This window comes from Melozone crissalis, unplaced genomic scaffold, assembly GCF_028551555.1.
Source record: "Melozone crissalis strain CALT ecotype California unplaced genomic scaffold, PUWL_Pcris_2 ptg000042l_1, whole genome shotgun sequence".
In the NCBI taxonomy this organism is placed as follows: domain Eukaryota; kingdom Metazoa; phylum Chordata; class Aves; order Passeriformes; family Passerellidae; genus Melozone; species Melozone crissalis.
The window spans coordinates 31,826,679-31,848,181 of NW_026535820.1; the positions used below are offsets into that span (position 1 = coordinate 31,826,679).

The 21,503-nt window shown below is 38.7% G+C and overlaps 1 protein-coding gene across 2 annotated transcripts in view; it reads left to right on the forward strand.

Annotated features, from left to right (window-relative positions):
• LOC128942329 (uncharacterized) overlaps positions 1 to 21,295 on the forward strand; it is a 28,534-nt gene extending 7,239 nt beyond the window's left edge. For both annotated transcript variants that reach the window (XM_054284728.1, XM_054284729.1), the window contains 12 exons: positions 5,853 to 5,903; positions 7,706 to 7,783; positions 10,594 to 10,730; positions 11,278 to 11,397; positions 11,935 to 11,965; positions 14,546 to 14,567; positions 15,098 to 15,122; positions 15,982 to 16,020; positions 17,099 to 17,200; positions 18,291 to 18,396; positions 18,805 to 19,704; positions 20,466 to 21,295. In XM_054284728.1, the coding sequence (XP_054140703.1) occupies positions 5,853 to 5,903; positions 7,706 to 7,783; positions 10,594 to 10,730; positions 11,278 to 11,397; positions 11,935 to 11,965; positions 14,546 to 14,567; positions 15,098 to 15,122; positions 15,982 to 16,020; positions 17,099 to 17,200; positions 18,291 to 18,396; positions 18,805 to 19,704; positions 20,466 to 20,521 (1,667 nt within the window). In that variant the 3' untranslated portion in view covers positions 20,522 to 21,295. The remainder of the gene's footprint in view (positions 1 to 5,852; positions 5,904 to 7,705; positions 7,784 to 10,593; positions 10,731 to 11,277; positions 11,398 to 11,934; positions 11,966 to 14,545; positions 14,568 to 15,097; positions 15,123 to 15,981; positions 16,021 to 17,098; positions 17,201 to 18,290; positions 18,397 to 18,804; positions 19,705 to 20,465) is intronic.
• The last annotated feature ends 208 nt before the right edge of the window (positions 21,296 to 21,503 follow it).

Consider the following 21,503-nt stretch of genomic DNA (forward strand, 5'->3'; position numbering starts at 1 on the left):
TGGCAGAGCCCTTCCCTGAGAGACTGAGCTTCATTAGCTGCTCTCAGGGTTTTGTGCTGATGAGGGAATTGGCGCAAGACATGTCATTCAAGTGTGAGAACAGTCATGAGATTTTGCCTCAGTCACCTGTGACTGCTGTATGGTAACGGAGCTCTCTGACAGAATTTGAGGAGTTGTGGAAACTTTCAAGTCTTCTCAAAGTCCAGTGGATTCAAGTGCTACAAAATTGTATTTACACCTCAGCAACAAGAACAGATTTGTGTGGCTCTGGTCAAGGGCTTTTAGTGGAAGACACTTTCTACAGATTTCTTTGAATTTTGTGTGAGAAATGATCATTAAAAGTAATACTCATTAAGTGAAGAGATTGTTTCTTCAAGATCATAAAATCTGGTTTTGGAGGAATAATGTATGGGATGCGTGTGGCAGAAAGTGACTTGAGTAAGAGGACAGAAGCTGTGGCAGCAAGGCTGTGAAAACAGTGGTGCAGTGCCGGAACCTGTTGCAAATACCTATGACTTTAGAAAACAGTGCTGTATGTACTACAGTCTCTCTGTTCCATGGAGAATTAAGAATTAATCCATAGGTTAAGAATGTGTGCAGGCTACAAGTACTGTATCTTTGGAAATGTCATGACTTGGAATCTTTCAACTGGGATGTGTCCTGAAGAACAAGAAGTCAAAATGTCTAATTAATGAAGTGAAGAATTTAGAAGCTTTGGTAAGCAAGTTAGCTGTGACCTCTGGAGGAGTCTCAACATCACAGGGTGCCACATGTCAGAAGCATTGCATGATACGTTTTTATCCAGAAAGTTCTCTGCCTCAGGAATAATTTTGAAGCTATCAGAAACTTACTTCTAATAAAAAATTATTATTAATACTATTGATGTCTCCTTTATTCTGCTGTCTATTGCGTTCTGCTTCACTGAAGATCAAGATGTGGCAGGTCAGTTTGCAAGCCACTGGTAGGGTTTATTTGTCCAAAGAGGCTGAAATTTGGTCTGATGAAATTTATTTGTATGTTTCAGTTGTGCTGCTTTAGGATTTTTTGGAAGTAGAAAAGCTTTTTTCTTAAGTAACTTTTCAGAGGTGTTGGGAGCTATAATGCTGAATTATGTAGTCAATATGTATGTAGAACTTCTTGAACTCTCCCATGGACATATTACCAATTATATAAATAATTCTTCTTCAAGGTCCAGCAGATCCAGTAAATTCATTGTGCTCTGTCACTGATACAAAAATGTAATGATTAATTTATCTAGCCTTTATTTTTTCATTTTAAATAGCTGGGGGTTTTTTAATTGTTTGTAGACCCCTGAGGTAGGTCTGAGGTAAGCATGAAAAAAATTATTAAATTTAGTAGTAAAGTTTTGTGAATGCACATGGGAAGTATGGATTTTTTTAAATTGCGTGCTAAACTATGTAAAGTTTGAATCTAATTTAATTTCAGTATATAAATTATTGATATGCTTTTGTTATTGTTGCTGGATCTGCAATCTTGTTCATGCTATCAAATGTTCCAGTGAGATTGAAATGTGACAGCATGTTCACAGAGCTGGAGTTCAAAGAGCCAGGAAAAAAATGATGTGAAAGTGAAGGATGAGTTTTCTTGGAAGTAATTCAGGATGACACCTGACAAGTATCTGAAATGTACACTGTCTAAAAAGGAAAAGGTACATCAGAGGATGAGGCTTGACATATTTAGAATGTTTTACACCAATATCTGCATTTTCTTCTTTGCTGCAGAATTAAAAGAAGGTCTTTTGTCAGTAGGGAGAACACCTCCCTTGTAAAACAAACACCTGCCATTTGAAAACCAAAATTTAAAAAGACAAAGTGTTTGGATTCTGGGTATGTCCAAATGGGATATGCCATACATCCTTTCTGAACCCACCAAAAGTTACTTGATAATCCAGAAGTGGTGAGTGTATGTAACCTGTGTGACTGTACAACCATGTTGACTTCAAAGTCAATTAAGTGAGGAAATGCATCTGATTCCAGGTGTTTGTTTTAGGAGGAGTTCTACTTCCTGTAAGAAAGGTGACTCTTCATCACATTACTGTGTGAGTTTCCATATGGCAAAACTATCCACAAGCTATTTTTGTGGTAATGACAAATTTGGATATATTGGGTTGGTTTGGCTTGGGTTTTTTTTTTCCCCTTTAGCAGTTCAGAGGAAAGCAACATAATGGAAGATGTGGAAATAGAAGATGCCGAAGTTCTGAGACTTTACTAAGAGTGTGAAGTCAAAGCACAGCTGAGTACATGAATTTCAGTCATGTGATTCCTTTGTACCATCGTGTAATTGGACAGATGGAATACTTCTTTCAGCCCTTTTTTAAGGCAGTTGCCCATGTTTTCAGGGATAAGGAGTGGAGGGGAATGAACTTGGCTTTTTTTTTTCCCTCTTGGGGTCTATTGGCCAAAATAGAAAAGTTTTGAAAGCTTTTTGCTTTGAGCAAGAGGCACTAAATGATGGGGCAAAGCCAATATACACATAGGCAAACATCTACTGGGCAGTAGCAAAATGCAGTGGTTTACTACTATTAGCTCAGGCAAGAGGCATAATACAGAGTATAAGCCCTTTATGGACAAAGGGCTTAATGGTGAAATGAATATGGCACAGAGGAGTGGATTAATGAACTTATTTTTACATCCTGTGGGTTTTTTCTGCATTACAGTATGATGCAGAGGAAGCTTGTCCTGCTCTTTATAGCAATACAAATGGAAAGTGTAATAAGGGATGTTGTATGTTTTAGCTGCTGGATCTACTAATCTGTATCTATACCCTTCAACTTAAAACCTGTAAATTCCACCATGAGTAAAGAAAGCTTCATTATGGTTGTTCTGTAAAACATGGAGCCGAGGAGAGGATTCCAGTCTGAAGATAAGCTGCAGTTGCTAAACAGCACTGAAGACAAGTTCTTCCTCCAGTGAAGGCACAGATGTGGTGGATTCTGCCTTGTGTTCACCAGTGATAAACTTAGCAGTATCCTGATCAGCATTTCAGCTTAATGTGTTAAGAAATTGATATGTTTTAACATGTCCCTCCATGCTCAGTGTCTGTAAAACATGGATAAGGATGTATTTTTTGGATGTATATCTACTGCTGAGTCTTCAAAGGAAAAGCCTGGAAATTCTATTCTGACTTACAGACTCGAAGAGAAAATGTTTCAGAAGCCATAATAATAGAAATATAAGGTGGAACACTATTTCAACACCCTTGCTACTTTTGTCTTGGGGAGTTCCTTGACATGGTGGAATCTGGCGTCTTTGTTTCCCCTTCACTTCCCCTTTATACTGAAAAGGGAATCTGGTGCTGAGCTTGGGACATCCTCGTTGCTGCTGAGTAGCTGAATTGAGTGTGTGAAACTGCCCTTTTGTTTTGAAACATGGCTGTTACATTTCTGGCAGTCATTAGGAATGTGTGTGCATTACAAATACATAAACAGATGTTTCTTTGTTCTCCACCTTTTATATGTTCAGCGCTCTGTAATTGAATATTGAAAGGAAAGGGTTTTTTGGGGAGTTGCTTTTGTTGGGTTTTTTTGTTTGTTCATGTGCATAGCTAGTATTTGGAACATAGTTCTTACTAAATAAAATTATCAGGTGGAAGAGATTTCCTGAGACTGATTAGGTGATTTCCTAACTTCCTGATTGAAGCAAGACTACAACTAGTGCTGGATCATCACTTTCTTGCTGAATCCTTGAACATGTTGACAGGCAGAGAGTCTTCTGCATGTGTTTAATATCAGTCTGCAGTTGCTCCTCCGTTCAAAGAGGCATTTTGTCCTAATATCTAATCTTTGCACCTGAAGCAGCTATTCCTGGCTGCTGCTTTTTAATGCTTCTGTCAGATTCCCACAGGGCTGGACATTTTGTAGCTGCTGTTCAGGTATGCACGCTATTATGTCTCCTCTTCATCTCCACCAGTCTAAACAAGTCCAGCTCCCAAGCCTGTTCTCATAAATTATTTGCCATTTTGCTGGGCTCCGCTCTACATTCCCCTACACTGAACAGGAGTGATAGTAATCATCCTTACAGGTCCCAGATAATGGGGGAGAAGATATTCTGCCTGTGCAGTTTCTGTGTTCCCCAGGTCCCACTCAGTTGAAGCTGTGGCATCAGTTGTATCCCCTAAATTACTGTTGTCTGTGAATTTTCTCAGGGTGTTTTATGAATGTCAACATCTGTAACCTGGCTGGAGATGCATCCCTGGGCATTGTTGGCCCTGGAATTTGCTCTTTGGGGGATTCTGCTGCTTACTGGACACCAGGAGGCTGCTTTGTTCATTGTTTCCCTTTGAGCCTGGCAGACCAGCTGATTTTCAGCTCATTGATCAGTCTGGCATGCTTTAGAGAACATACTATTTAGGTTTGGTTTTGAGATGCTTAAGAAATATATTATTGATAGCATTACAAAGCTATGTGGCTAGTAAGTGTGAATTAAGCGTTAGCCTGGGAACATTCAGCTGCCGCTGAATGGGAGAGTGTTCAAGATCAAATGCTTTGTTAAACTTTTGTGGGCAGCAATGATCTTTACTTAATGCTTTTTCTTTTTTGTAATTAAATAAAATTCAGTCCCCCACTCTGCTACCTTTGGTGATAGCAGCAGCTATCACAACTTGATTTTTAGCTTGACCATATTTGTAAACTCTAACCACGTTAAGGCAGAATGTGCTGATAACTGCTTCTGGTACAATTCTCTGTAAATTCACTTTGTTCCTAGAAGTAAACTAAATAAAGCACTTTTTCACATAAGCCTATTTGTATCATATAACATTTGGCCGTGTCTGCACATGCTGGACCTGGAATCTTAACTTGAGCTTCAGACACTAATTGAACAATTCTGACGTTAGGTAATTGTTCTTAATGGAAAATGCCTGGGGATCTTCTTGCTACCAGATACTTTGAAGTTTTTAACTGAAAAATATGCGTGATTTATTTTAAATAATCAAAGGAGATACGCTTTCCCATACCTCTTCCATTATGTTAATATTGGAGAGTTGTTTGCAAAATGTTTGTAATCTTGATTTTATTTGATTTACAGCTTTGATACCTATCTCTTAATTCCCTGTCTTATGCAGAAAGAGGAAAAAAAATCATGTATGCAACATGTTGTGTTTGCCAAGACTGTAGAAAAGTTTATTACTTCAAAATTAGGAATTATGTGTGCAAATAATTAATAATTTAAATTTCACTTTTTCCATCAAATGAGTATTAATGTATCACCTTATTTTAATCTTGATTGTTGTGACTTACAAAACATTGACAGTGTCATTAAAGCACTGTGGTTTGTGTCTGTCTGTGGATTTGAGGAAGAGAAGGGCAAGGGAGAAATTCCAACAGGAGTTTAAGTGCACACCTTAACATTCACTTTGAAGCTCTGAGTGGTTAGGAATAAATACAAGACCCCTGTGTAAAAGAAGATGTAGTTAAATGACTATATTGTGTCTGGGACTGTGTTTAGGCTCTGAATGTTTAGACCAGAAGCTTTTGTTGGATATCTGGAACACATATTGATTGTTGCGCATGATACTGCATAGTTAAAATAATTAAAATAAGTATCCAATATAAAAAGCACTTAAAAATCAAATAAGCATTGAATATTCTGGTTTCTGTGACACTTGTGCATTTGCTATTTTGTGTTGTTGGAGAAGGGGAGTGGAGTGGGAGACTTAGAGCAATGAAGTTAAAAAAGAAAACTATCCAAAACTATCTAAAGATGGAATACTGAACCTATATGAAACTGAAAAATGAAGATAATTGTTCAATTCTGTAATATGTCAGTGATCTACTAAGTACTTAATAAAAGCAAATGAGAAGAAGTAATCTGACTGTCAAACTCTTATCCTAGGTTCTTCGGCTCTAATCCAAGTTCCGATGAAATACCGAGTGCTCAGACGAGGTACCTGAATATAAATGATGCCTTTTTCTGATGCAGCCATTGGGACCATTGCTTTTCTTCTGTGCACTGGTTAATTTATGTAAAAAAAAAGATCTTAGGAGAATAAGAAGTTACAAGTATTTTTATGGAAAAAGTTTCAAACTTGAGACGTAGTTTCTGTCTTCATGATTATCTGACAATATCGTAATGAATCTAGCTAGTATTTTTTTAGTTGGTGAAGTTTTCAATAAAAAAAAATTGCAGCATCTCAGAGTACAGTGAAAATATGACAAACCAAAAGCATATAAACCAAGAACAGCATGGGTTGCTTGCTATTAAGGTGATACTAAGACAAAAGTATTTAGTTGTGTGTTAGGAAACAAGAAGAAAATGGCTGTTACCTTGACCAGACCTGTAACTTTTTTCTGCATGCATCTTTCCATATTAAGTCCAAAAGATCACGTGCAATTCTCTGTCAGCTTGGGAATAACCAGCTCACAGTGAGCTGCTGCACAGGCACACAAATTCATGGATTTAAGTGTTGATGAAAGTCTGTCTGTGGAGATGAATTACTGGGCACACCAGCTTGTTACATGTTGACTGCTGCATGTCACCTCAGGTGATAGAAAAACCCCACCAAAACAGATTTTAAGACTGTGAACTTTAGGTAAGAGTGGGCCATATTGTTGCTGTGGTAGGAGGTGTCCCATGAGGTATTTTGTAGCACTGTTATATTGCAAGAGATTTTTCATCTAAATGGTGCAACTTAGTGAAGTTTTTGTTCGTGTTTAATTCTGGAGTTTGACTTGATAGTACCACAGGCGTATTTCTAATGGTATGAGTATTTAAGGATGAATATGAAATTACCTCTTCTTGTGAAGTTTTTTGAGTTTTTTTAGCCATAACCTGCCATCCTAGTGGGAAAGAATACAGTAACAATTCCATGCTTGTGATATTTCTACTTGTTTGCTCTGATTTGAAGAAACTAGCAGTGTTAATTACTCTTACATAATTCATTGGTCAGTTATATGTAATTAGGTAGATGAATTCTAGTTCTGCACTTTTTTTTGCAGATTAAAAATGTTTTTTAACACTTCATCATGGTCTTTTATAATGCCCAACATTTGAACACACTTAATGTGTCCTTGAGATTGTTTTGCAGGTTGTTTTAGCTGAACTCTGCTGTTGTTCTAAGCTGAGCAGGAATGCTTTAGAAGTGTTTTAGGCAGAGCAAAAAGCAGGCTATTAAAACTCAGTGAGGAGCAACATAGAGCCCTGATTAAAACACTGCTAGCTCAGGAATATACTGAGTGTGTGCAGCCTTTGGGCTGCCCAGAGCTCAAAAGGTATTTGCTGTATTAGTGAAAATTGTGGTTTTTGTTAGCCTTAAGGCAGTATAACTCTTGAACTTCAGACTCCAAACAAGCAGTCCCAGAACGCTGCATGAGTGTTAGGCTTTTGATGGGAGGAGGAGGAGGTTGATGGCTTTTCTTTTTTTCATGAGAACTGACACAGTCTGGGACATGCTGTGCATGTGGACTTCGTGGCTTTCCTCAGTAAACGGAATTGTTAGAAGTCTTGTTTTGCTTATTTGCTTCTTTTCTTAGAGACATTAGATCCTTGTGTATAAAATTGTTATGGAAGAGAAAGTGTTGGACTTTTTCTCTGGGGGACTGAGGTCTTGCCTGTTTTCCTTATGCATTTCAGAGTGCAAATGAATTTTGTCACCAATTATCTCCCATTAGAAACTTCTTTAATATCATAGACATTATGTGTAAACTATATAATGTGTAATGTCTCTTTATGTGTATTTTTTACTTCAGTGAAGAGATCATTCGCAGGGTACATAACCTGTCTGAAGGATTTTGTGAATGATCCCAGAAGAGAAGAGCCTCTAATTGGTATGGTTTTTTGTTCTATAAATTGCATGCCTTTGAATTTGTTACCAAATGACTTTATTTTGAAGTAAAAGGTGGGATTTTAGTTACTGTTTCATTTTCTGTAAATGTATTTTATAGCTTACCTATGTCATACCATTTTAAATTTAGTTTAATGCACTGGGTATTATAAAGGCCTCCTTAACTGTTAACTTGTTCCTGAAGGAGCCATTTAAGTAAAGAGGCTTTTTCTGAATCACAGAATGGTTGGGGTTGGGAGGGGCCTATGCTGATCTTAACCCCTGCTCAAGTCCCAGAGGAGGTTGTCTGGGACCATGTCAAATGGCTTTTGAAAATCTCCAGGGTAAAGAACTACAATCTCTCAGGGAAATCTTTTCCAGTGCTCAGTCACCCACAGAGTCAGAATGGGTTTCCTGATCTTCAGACAATATCTCCTGCTCTTCACTTGTGCTGTTGCCTCTTGTCCTGGCACTGAGCACCAATGAAAACAGCTCCCTCTTTGCACCTTCATCTCAAGTATTTATACACAGCAATGAGATTTCTTCTTGAGGCTGAACAGTTCCAGCTTTCCCAGCCTTTTCTCATAGGAGAGATGCTCTAGTACCGTTGTAATTTTCATGGCCCTTCATATGCCCATGTCTCTTGTGCTGTGCAGTCCAGAACTTGACACAGCATTCCAGGAATGGCTCTACTGGTGCTGAGAGGAGCTGCTGTGAGCACTCCTCCTTGTGCAGCCCAGGTTACTGTCAGCCCTTGCTTGCTCATCTTCAGCTTGCTGTCCACTGGGCCCTTTCCTGCCAGTGTTCTTCCTGGCTAGCCAGCCCCCAGCATGCCCTGGTGCTTGTTCTTCTCTGATGCAGGACTTGGCACTTGGCCCTTGCTGATCTGCCTGAGTTTCCTGTCAGCCCAGCTCCAGCCACTCAGGGTTCCTCTGGGTGGCAGCACAACCCTCTGGTGTATCTGCATCCCTCCCAGTTATGTGTTGTTATCATCAGCCTTGCTGGGGTTGTGCTCTGCATCATCATCCAGATCATTAATGAAGGTTTTGAGGAGGACTGGACCCAGTTCTGACTCCTGGGGTGCACTGCTACCTTCTGGCCTCCAACTGGACCTCATGCCACTGGTGACTTGTCATCAGTCATGGTTCTTTGTGGCTTTCCATTTGGTGGGATATACAGATATTTCTACTTTGTGAGATATTTTTCCTCACTGTCCTTGGCTGTACTGGAAGTAGTGAGATTAATTTTAATGCTTTCTTTCTAACTGCTAGGTTAGAAACCCTTGGGAAAGTAGCAAGGCTGCTTGTCAGTGGCCTTAGTGTTCCAAGTGTGTCATGGTGGCCTAGAGAAATAGGTTCTCTGATGAAGGCCTAAGTAGCAAATTTCCTAGTATTAGCAGAAAATTTCTCTGTTTAGTGCATTGTCTCCACCTAATAAATTGCTAGGCTTTTTACCATGAATACTTTACTATAAGCATTTGTAATAGAAGGCACTTCAGTTGCAAGAACAGTTTCAGTTCATTTGTTGATAATTTATTTTCAGAGTTAAGATTTAGCAGTATGATAATTTAGCAGGTTTGAGATGGAGTTGAATTTCTTCATAGCAGCATGTATGTTTTGAATTTGTGCCTGAAGCAGTTTTGATGACACCCCAGTGGTTTTTCCTGTTGCTGAGCAGTGCACCTGCATCAAGACTGTTTTGTTATTCTGGGCTTTCACCCTTGAATAAGCTGGGGGTGGGCAAGAGACTGGGAGGTGGCACATCCAGGGCAGTTGACCCAAACTGGCACAAAGGAAATTCTAACCATGAAATGTTATGTTCAGTTGAGGTAAAGAAAGAAGAAGGGGGGAAGCAGGGTTTAACTTCCAAGGTGGCTGTTCAGAGATTGTGGGTGGGTATTGGTCTGCCTGTGGGGCAGTGAGCGATAGGTTTTTGCATGTTAGTTGGTTTTGGGGTTGTTTTACCCCTCTTTCCTTAACTTACTAAACTGTCTTTAAGTCCCTGAGTTTTGTTGCTTTTGTTCTTCCCGTGTTCTCCCCACCCTGCTGAGGGGTGTGGATGTGAGTGAGCAAGCAGCTCTGTGGTTCTTGGCTGATGGCTGGGATCAATCCATCAAAATAGAGAGTACTGGAAATTATGACATAAAGGAACAGCTGCAGGATTTTCCTATTTGTTTTAAACTGCTTTTAAATTTATTATGTTCAAGCTTTTCAGAACAAAACTTTTCATGCTAGGTAAGAAGCCTCAAACTTGAAGGTTTCTGAACACTTTAAAGGAACTGTCTCAGTAATTTCTAGGAAAAATGAAGAATATTCCCATTTTCATTCTTGTGATTCTTAAAAGTTTATGGAACATTTCCAGATTGTGAAAGATTCAGTTTTGTGAAGTGATTAATGTCTTTCCTACATCTCCTTTTACTCAGATACTGTCCAAATTATCTTTGACTTAGGTATTTTAAGTGCAGTTTTTAAATCTAGACATTTGTAGAGCATTTCCTATTCTCATTCTCTTTCTTAGTTTCTTGAAAAAATATCCCAGACAGGAGTAAAGATGCATTAAATATTTTTGGTAGGCTTTGAAATCTGCCATAGATGGTGTATTTCCTTTCAGAATAAGATATTGGAAAGAGATAAATTTAGCTGGTTGGGTAATAAGTCCATAGAAGTGTTGAAGTGATCCTGAAGGAGTGTCAAATTCTGAAAATGGAATAATTTCACATATTAATTTTGAATTTGATGAGCAGCATTGTAAAGAATACATTTGTTTCAGTAGTCTGTAGTAAAATAGAGATATTTGTAACTCTTGCTTTTACAGGTTTAGAACATGTGGTTGAAGTCAGATTTGAAGGAAGAAGAGAGCCACGTTACGAGTGCAGGCTGTGTGGCTGTAATTCAGAGGTGGCACCTATGATAGAACATCTTAGTGGATATAAACACAGAAGAGAATACATTGTGAGTAATTTTGATGCATTTTGATCAAAATTTCGTTATGATACTCCCTTTTTTTTTTTTTTTCTAAATAATTAGATCATTTGAAGTTTAAACCCCCATATAATAAATTGCCAGTGTAGTTGACTCTCTCTGGGTCAGGCCAACATGAGGAGCTCTGATGATATGGGCTGTTGAGGCAGTGCAGTCCAGGGCTGCCTGTTTCAGCTCCAAAGTCTGTTCCTAAGTGTTTAGATTGCTTTCAGGATCAGCTTCCAAAAACAATGGGATTCTTTTTTATTCCCCAGCATGTCCATAGCATTGCTGGGTTTGGTACAGAGGGTGTTTCCTTCTGGTAGCAAGCTTTGCATGGTATCCATTTTTTTTTTTGAAGACTACTTTAGTAACTTTAAAATTTGAATAGATATGTTGCAGAGAAGAAATTAGTTCATAATATTCAAATCAATGTTTACCAGTCTTTTGGAAGCTTGTCCAGAAGGTGAAATGTGTAAATTTTTTAATACTGTGATATATTTTGATATTAACCTTTTCAAGCTGGTTTTATTTACAGTTTAAAAAATTTCCAGATAAAATAAAGAAAAAAACAAAAGATACAAAAGAATGCAAAGTCTCATTTTTCAGACGAATAGCAGGAGAGCTGGAGAAGAGTGAAGGATTAAAAATGTATAAGGTAATTGGAAGTAAATGTAAAATTTTTCTTCATGTGTCTTCTATCAGTGCATTTATGTTTAATAGAGTAAATTTTAAAAGTACTGCAGGCAAAGCCTCTTAAATTTTCTGTGTGTTTCTAGGAAGTGTAATAGTGGGTTGAACTAAGGCTTTCCTTTAGGTTGCCCTGAAAGATCCAGGGAAAAGAACAGTAGTATTAAAATTAATCTGAAAAAAGCCAAAGCTTTATATTTTTAAGGTTTTAGATGTTTTAAATTGAAAATTGTTCAGTCTGAATTCAGTGATTCAAAAATTTTATTACTTTAACTTCAATAATTTTTAATTTTTGCAACTTAAATTTTTTCAAATGTAGGCAATTTTTTTTTCTCAGATTTCATTTATGTTTACAGAAGTCTATATCTGTGTGTGAGGAATTTAATTCAATTTAATTATTGGCATAAATAAAAGTACTTGTTCCTTTCCTAACGGCAGTTGCAGTAGGTATGTTGTTTTGAAATTTGAGTCAGAAAGTCTAATATGAACCTTTTTATATTTTTAGACGGAAGGTTACATAAGACCAGCTACCTCATGTAAGTGTGTGAATTTCTTGAATATAGTAGATTTGATGTAATTGATATTTGGCCTAATTTGACTCACTAGTTGAACTCAAAGGGTTTGACTGATGTAAAACATTCAACTTGCAACACCACAAAATGTTTTCAGAGATTTTTCTGGTTTTTGTGATTTTGAAGTGATGAAAGAAGGAAACTGCCAGACTTCTAGTCTTCTTTAGATTTTTTTTAACTTCTTGGTTCCGGAAGTATTTATGATAACTGCAGTAATTTGCTCATCAAGGAAAGTAAAAAAAGTATGGAAAAGTGGTACTTGATGGCTTTCTCTGAATAAGCAGATAAAGTCTCCTCCACCTCATTTACATCATCAGAAGACTTATGCTAAATCACTGGTGAAAGTGGAAATTACTATTCTTTAGCAAATCCATTGGAACAAGTGATGGAAACCAAACCCACGAACATAAACCCAGCATCTTCCCTCATACAGTATGGCTGAGTTACATCTTTTGTTACTGTAGGTGTGCTATAGATCCTTAATGATACCAGTCTGGAGGAATACCTCTGAAATAAACAGGGCCAGGAGACTTCTTCTCCTTTTTAATGCCTTTATTAAAAGTGATCAGCTCAGGATTGGGCGGCTCGGCGGATCTGCAGCGGATCTGCAGCATCCCGTCGTCTTCCAGGGCGACTCAGAGGAGCAGGATACGCGCAGCTCTGTCCACAAGGGGCAGAGCCGGGGCAATCCAATCCTCGTGGGAGCCTTTTGGGCGTGGTATTCCCCGCCAGGTGGTGCCCCCCCTACTCAGTCGGCCTGGTCTCACCGCCGGGGTCGTCTCTCTTGGTCAGGGCGAGAGGGTCCGAAGGCGTTCCGCGTCTCTGCAGGCTCAGCATTCGGCTCCTCACGTCCAGACATCACTCCAGTCTCTCAACTCTTAGGTGGCTCGTTGTTTTGGGGTCTTCTCTGTACACCGGGGGACCCATGCTGCATTGTGGTCTTGGAGTCACTTTGCATAGCCCCCCCTCACCTTCTCAGGTCTCTTCACCCTTCTGGGAAAAGAACACCTTAGCCTCGGGCGAGGCTCTGCTAATACAAAAGGAGCGATTAGCCTCAACGACCCGTGATTACAATAACAAAACACGAAGAACTTGGGCAGCTACAGTGCTCTGGCTGCCTTTTTGTAACTTTTTCTCACAAAAAAAATATTACCCGAATTTTGTTCATAACACCTCCTTGCTACCTTTTGACCCTAGTGTTAATATCAGAAGGAAGGTGGGTTTGATTGAAGTGGGTGAAGGTTTCAAAGATCTATGGAATTGGTCAGCGTGAGTCCCGCTGTAGGAGCCTGCCACAGCAGTACTTTTTTTTTTTTTCTTCTTTTTATTGGTCATTGGTGGCTTCTGTGGCTTGTACTTTTAAATGTTGGTCTGCAAAACAAGGTGACAAAAGTCTTTGATCTCTGTGTCTCGTGTGAAGAAGAGGGAGTGTGACCTGATAATTAGCTGAGTAATTCTCAGTTCAGAGTAAACTGACATCAGTCAAGTCAGCAGACTTCTGTAAAAGTGGAACACGGTCAAATATCAATCTAGAATATGAAAAAGAGTGATCCCACCCAGTCCTACAGGATATGAAACTGAAAAAATGGACAAGAGGGAAGTTACCTGCAAAAGTGTTGTGCCTTTCAGTATAAAGGTTTGCTCTGGTTAGGAAGTGAATTCCAAAAAACCCTTCTGGTTATTTAGAAGAAAATCGTGGTTACTGGGTTAGCAGCAGTAAGTAACTTTTGACTAGATCACATTGGCAGATGTCAAAACTCTTTTCTGACAGTAAGGATGACTTTGGGGATATAATTAAGAAAGGCTGCTAATACACAGGTATGAGTGATGAAATGGACATTAACAGCTCCATCAGCATGTGTTAACTGTGTCAATGGGAACTGGTTAACATGGCAACACAAGGCTTTTGGCCTTGTCTTGTAGGGCCAAAGGTGTCGCTTGTGCAGAGAATTATTACATGTCCTGTTGCTTATCCTGGAACACAATGCTTAAGAAGTGACAAGTTATGTACCCTGCAGTAGCTGGTTCTCTGAAGCATAGTTACTGTTTTAGACTGCCTTGTTTTGCTGAGCTTTCCCTGCCTCCCTCCTCATGCTTATACACTGATAGAGATGAGATGGTCATGCATTCCAACCCCTGTAACTTCTTGTTAGAAACTTAGCTATTGTATGTACAGCTTTTAGGTTCACTGGTATTTACGTGGAAAAAACCCACATGCAGACCTTGTAACTTTTTTTCATGGAGGAGACAGGCCCACCTCAGTTCATTCCATACAACCTTCTTGTGTGGGGTTCAGGTGCCTGAGCACAGGTGCTGTAGGGTACCCTGCAGAGCCTTCAGGGCACAGGTCTCCCACAGACTTTTCAGCAAGGATGCCTGCTGGTTTCTGAGATGGGTGTGTGTGCCATTTGCTGCTGAATTCTGCCCTTTGCAGAAACCACAGCCACTTCACAGCCAGTAACTGTTCTGTTTGTGTAATGCTTCTGTTGCGGAAATACAGTGCAAACCTTGTGATGTTGCTAATAATTCTTTTTTATTTTCTAGCTCCATTGAAGAAGAAATCAAGGTGAGAGTACTACCTGCACAGGAGAATCAAACCAGATTTTTTTAATCTGTTTTCCTGTAGCAAATATCATGACATATGGGAAAATATTTTATATTGTCTTTCCACTGTATTTACTCCTCTTCGATAAATTGTTCCTTTTTGTCTGTGAGGAAGTAGCAGCTACGGCTTTTGAAATACTGCACTCAAAAAGTAATTGCAATTAAAATTTCAAGCTGCTTCCATTCTATGTGGGATATCACTGACTGCTTTATAAACAGCTGTTTATATAGGAAGAAAAAGCCCAACTGACCATTATTTTAGTCATGTCCTTTAGCTGATTTGTAAAGAAGTTCATCTGCACTGCTGGTCTCTCTGAGAGTCACTCAGAATAAGAACCTTTACAGCATATTTAAAGCACTGTTATTTCTTAGAGAAAGATATCCAGTATTGGTAAGTGATAAAAATTTGGAAACTGAAATAGTTTGAGTAAACTTAGTGTTTTAGTAATTTTTAGAATGCATCTTAATACTGTAATTTTTTTTTCTTTTAAGGTGGGAAGATGATTATAAGCAAGAGGTATGTAGAGGCAGTAACTCCACACAGTGGTTCACATACCCACAAGTCCTCATTTTGTAGCAGTTTCTTTATGCTTGTTTTTATTTTTTTTTCTGGAAAATGCTTATTCTTTGGCTTCATTTAGTATTTTATTAATATTCTTGCAGAAGCAATTGACCTAATGAGTCAGAGTTTTGTGTTCATCACAGCAGAGGGGAAGAGAATACAGTACATTCACCTTAGCTCTCATAAATCCTGTTCAGAGCCACTGAGAGTCTCAGAGCCAGTGTCTCCAGGCCAGGCCTCCCAGCCTGTGCTGCAGTCTCCCCTTCCCTGTTTTGTTCCTCTTCAGATCAAGAATATTCTATACTGAAAGTTTGGTTTAAATTTTAAGATATATCTAAAGATTTACAATCCCTTTTTCTAACTCAAAGGTGCAATTCCAAATGATCACTGAAATAGCTGTCCTGATTAGCTCTGGAGACAAACACTGAGAATGCCTTGTTTTTATCTTAGTGGCAGAGTTGGTTGTGTGGGCCTCAGCTGCTAATGCAGCTGAGCACTTGACTTTTTAAAATATGATTTTATTCCTGAGTGAGGAAAGGCTGGGGAAGATAGCTCCTGTAGCTGTGTGGTTTAGATGTGAAATGTGTTCTTCCTGGTATTGGAAGGAAAGCAGTTATGTTTGTGTAGCTGCTACCAAACTGATACTGAAGATCTAAGGTTACATGTTTATTGCTCTGACCTAAAATTATCTTTTCTTTGTGTTGACTTTTGTTGTTGGATAAAAGATTAAAATGTCTTGTTCTGTACAAGATGATGCAACAACTGCTGTAAAATTCAGTCTTTTAATTTTTTTCCTTATTTTTCAATCCCACAGAATGATCCTGTTCGGAAACAGAAAGCTCTGGAGTTCTTGGTATGTATGTAAAATAATTATGATGAGAGTTGGGATGTTTCACCAGTACAATGCAATGAATATTGTTTGAAAGAGCCTCTGATCACTGCTCAAACTCATTTGACTGCAACATTGCAACATTAATTTCTATTTTAGTGGACTCTGCCCTCAAAAGTTCGTGCAGCTGTAGCTTAGCTCAAAGCAATTAGCTGGATTAGATGTGGCTCTCCCCTTTGCTGAGGAGGAGGAGCCACTCTGACAAGCAGTGTTAATTAGCAGCACTGATGGTGATCAAGTGCTGCTGACTGCCCATATCTAATAGGATTGTTGATAATGCTCAGCAAGAGGAGCAGTCTGGTCTGGCTGCCAGAGAGAGCACAGCTGCTGGTCTTGGAGTGATTGGGGAAAGTTTATCAGTTCTGTTGCTGCTGACAGTGGCATAGTAAGCCTCATTTTGTCTTTTGGATTTATGAAAATATCTGACTTTTACTCTGTGAAAGTAATGTCCTGTGCCCAAGGCAATTGGAAGGTTTCATTTGAGTTCGAATTGTGTTTACACACCAAAATCAGAAGTAGAATGTTTTGAAATGAGTGCTTCGTGTCTTCCACACTGTGGTTACTTGTGACTTCAGAAAGAGAGAGAAAAAGCAAGTCTTAAAAACTTGGTAGCTAATTGACTTTTATGTAACAGGAATCACAGCTATTCCTTATAAAAGACTGCCTATGTTATTTTAACTTACTGTAATCACTTATAAATTCATTTACTTAGTAATCAGCCTGAAGCTTATTTTTTATTCAATTTTCTACACAGATAATATAAATTTAGGACTTGTGCCATTCTCTGTCTGCAACCAAATTTTTAGGGACTTGACAGTACAGGAGTGGCGCAGAAATCCAAGTTTATGTTTTACCTTTTATCAGGCCATAATTATGCTCCCAATTTTATTTTTTGATATTTTTGTATACATTTATCATATATGCCATATGTTAACCAATAGTATAAATTTGGTTATACAAAAATCAAAGTGTAACTTTGATCTGTTTGTGTATTTGACCCTTTGGCATCCTAGTGAGCAGTTCTAACCATGTTTTTCGACAGGAGACTTTTCACATCACCTCAGACTCAGAAGCAACACTTGTTGTTCGCATTACACAGGAACTCATGGAGGCTTTGAAGGCCTTTTGTGAAAAGAAAGCAGCAGTAAGTAACTTAATCTTGTCCAGAATTGTTTTACTATTTGGGAGGAAAGGAGTGGTTAAACTCACTTATTAACACCCTGCCAACCTGTAGCAGTTCAGGCATGGTCAAAACTTCCAGTTAAATGTACTTCAATTTTCTTCTTTTACAATTTTTAAGTAACAAAGATATTGATTACATAGCACATTTCCCTTAGTATTCCATCATCATGTATCTGGTTTGGCTTTTTTTGTGTGTGTGTTCTATTCTGGGCAACATTTTGCTTCTCAATGACAGGTTGTCATCCTTTTTGTGGTGGTCCCTTGCTTGTTAGCTTTTGTTCTAAGATCATTGAGGCTTTAAGTGCCACCCAAATGTGCCACTTTTTTCTTTTGTGGTCCTGTGGGTAGGCCTGTCTTTCTCATAACTTGTAGTTTAGCTCTCAGTTGGGTGTTTTAATCTGTTAAGATTAAGGCAGGCAAGATGTTCTTGACTGTCTGTTGGTCCTTACAAGCCTCCGTAGCTTCTTTGCAAAGAGTGACTACCCATGGAAAAAGGAATCTGAAGAAGGACCAGAATCTGTGAAGGAATTATTAATCACTCTGGCAGCTACTGGTTCACAAAATTCAGGGTTTATTTTTTTTCTGAAAGCTGTTTCAGACTGTTTTCTCAGTTGTATATTCCATGTCAGGTGAGCTGCAGTAACTATCTCTGTGCAAATGCTGCCACCAGCACCAGTTAAATGTTGTTTCTGTTGCTTCATCTCTCAGCTGGGCTTTCCATTCTGCACTCCCCAGATGGAGGCAGGATTTGCATATGCAGCAGTTTTATATTTTAGCCAGGTGATGATAAGAGAGATGAGGCAGTAAATTTGAAACAGGAGACATTGTCTTCACCAGAGACCTCCTTCTGTTCTCCAGGAAAGTATCTCTTCAAATAACACTGGAAAATAGTGGTGCAATGTGGTAACAACACACCCCTCACATGGACTTTGCTATCACTTAAAATTGTACTTTGCTAACTTTCTATGGGAAATTTGTTGCTTTTTAGAATTTGTAAAGTTCTTAAATTCTTGCATTTGCAAACAAACATTCTGACCTTTTGCTTTACCTAGGATAACTACACCAACAGTTTAGGCCCACTGGTGCCAGTACCTCAAGATGAATTTCCAGAAAGGCAAAGCATCCCAGAACACTATGGGTCAGATGTAGAATACAAAGGTAGTTTATTTTTTTTTCCTACTAGTTTGTTTACTCTGGAGCCTGTGCAGATTGTGAAAATTTACTTTTATGGCCAGCCAGTGTACTCCTTAGCTGGTGTACTGTGTGTCTGTGCCCTCTGAGTCAGTTCAGGATATAATTTTCTGGAGCTTTAATGACTTAACTGTCTGAAAACATCCCTGTCTCACTGAACAGTGTTATAGCAGTTAAGGTTATGGAAATTCAAGCAGTAACCCTTCCTAATCTATTTACTATTAGAAGTTTTGGGTAAAAAAATGCAAAACTCAGTTAAGACATAAAGGCAGGAAATGGGAGAACAGAAGTACACATCATAAAATCTCAAAGTAGTTATGTTTGCAGCTGGTATTTTAAAATTTTGCTAACTTTAGGTACCCTTTATTTATTCAGGAAGTTCTGACTGGAATCAAGGGTTTTTGTCTCAGTATGAAGAGTATTCTGAAGGTGCTTCTTTTGCTCCTGCTCACCCCAACAGTTACCAAGCAGATGATGGATCATCCTCCTGTCATCTGACACCTGACAACTTTGCAAGTGTGTCTCTGCTCGGGGACTCTGCTGCTGTTGAGCCTGATATTCCTGCCAGTGGTGTCAGCCAATGGCTGAGACAGCTCAGGAACTCCGCGCCCTCCATGAATTTGGCTCCTGGGGCCTCTTCATACCAGAGCAGCCCAGTGAAGGAGTACTCAGCAGAATACATATCCAGTGATGTGCAAGGAAATGAGCTCTGTGACAACAGACTCTCATTTGGCAGAGAAAATACGAAATGGAGCAATCAACAAGTGTGTACCAAAGCAGGGCATATAAGTGACCAAGAATTATCCTATCTCAATTATTCTGCCTCATATCCTTCATCTGGAAGATACTTTACAAATTATACTTCACAAAACTATTCCTCTTACAAGAACTATGAGTCTGTTAATACTTGTACATCTTCTGCAATTTCTACTGTTTCAGGAAGAGGTGGATCCAGGTGGCACCAGGACACTAGGTGGAATGAGTGGAATGAGGACTATAGGTGTTACGAGGATTCTAGCTGGAAGCAGGAATCTAGGTGTCAAGAATTCAGGTATCAGAAATCAGCCTACCAGAGAGACTGGAGTTCACATCAGGACTCATTTTCTGGCGGTGGTTCGTACCAAGATCACCAGCAGTTCAGAAGCTCAGAAGAGATGTTTGATGGAGCTGATGTTGGTCTTGCTCCCAACACTGTGAGCAAACTCCTAGGGAAGGATGTACCTACAATGACCAGGATGCTCAAGCAGTTGGCTCCGTATCACCCAGCGCTTCAAAGTAAGATGGTGATGAGTTTCCATCATGTGAAATGAGTTACTGTAACATAAGCAGGAGATTGCAGGTTGCAGAGATGGGGTGAGCTGTTCAGGGGAGTTGAGCTCGTTTTGCTCACATCTGTATCAGCTGAAGGAAGGCATTGTTGCTTCTCTGAGGACACCGTGCCTCTTGGCAACTAGATGGAGCAGTGAGTGGGAGGAGGTTTCGATAGTGCAAAAATTTCCTGAATTGAAAGGTTTGTCCTTGGTCATGTTTCTAACTAGCAGTTTGTATCATGAGTTGTACTGGTGGATTTGCAATGATGGGAGGGAAATGTATTGGCATAAAGAAAAAAATACTGGAATGCATGCAGAACCAAGCCTGGATGGCATTATAATAGATAATCCAAATGAATCAAAACCCATTGGGATAACAAGAGAAACATTCTCAAAGAGCTGGTTCATTAAGTGTCAATTTCTTTTTTCCAGTTACTGTAGAAATAGTCATTAATGTTGAGAATAGTGATACACTCTTCAAAATTAGAGTTTCTCCTTTGGAAATAGATTATGAGAGGGACTTAAAGAGAAGTGGGCATATGCTACTGCATAGCTGTCATTGGGCATGAGTTTGGACAAATGCAAACTATGCTTCTGGTACTAGAATGAGTTAATTAATTAGGTAGCTGCTTAATGGTAAAACTTTCATATTCACATTCTCTATGTTGTGTTATGGAAATTTTATGAGATAGAATAACTCTAAATGTCTTTATTGCCCCTTTCCAGAAGTAAATATTCAGACATTCGTCAATGTGCTAATAGAAGCTAGAGAGAAAGATTAAGGAGCAACAGCTGGACTGGAAACAGATGAAGAGATTTGAGAATTTCCATCACTTGGCTTTCAGGAAAGAGACTGCATTTAACTGTGCTTGACTGGCTTGGGAGAGGTAAAGGGAGGTAGGGTTTAAGTTTTTAACATGTGAAATATAGCTGGAACATGAACTTGCACATAATGTGTGAACATACTATTTTGTTTAGGCTTTTTTGTAATGTATTTGTTATATCTTAGTATATTTCAGAAAAAAAGATCTTTTGTTATTTTTTGAAAATGTGTTAAAATTACTCTGTCAGCAAAAAGCTAATAATCCTTTTAATACCCTTCTCAATTCAGAAGAGAAAGAAAGGTTTACTTTTATGCTACCTACTTAGGAAGAATATTAATTCAAAATACAGGTTTACTTTTCTTCACACAAATGTAAGGCCATTTCCATTAATTTGAGGCATTATAATTAGCATATTTTTAGAAATTGACACACTACATTTCTGTTTAGACAAAGAAAGGAGAATGTCACAGCATAGGTATTCTCTCTATGTTAATGTGATGCTATATGAGGAAAATATAATCTCTACTAGAGGACTGGTATGTAACAGGGCATATCAGTTTGCAGAGTAAGAAATGGTGAGAAATACATGCAAATTTTTAAATAATGTTGTTCAAAATGAAATAATTATAAATTATCCCAAAAACTCATTTGGTGGATGGACCCATGCTAAAATAAAAATTCTTGATTCTTTGTACTGGCAAAAGCATATTAAGAAATAGTAGAACCCATAAGGCAATCAGATAAAATAACATGAAAAAATAAACAAAATGTTGTACTAACTGAGTAGTACTTACCAGTTCATGAGGTGTATCAGAGCCACATGCTCATGAGTGCCTGGCTTTAGGTATCTGCTCTATGTAATTAAAACCAGCTTACATGGAGCTGAAGAAAAGAAGTGAGACAGTTTACTCCTGAGTGTCTGTTTTCCTTTTCACTGCTG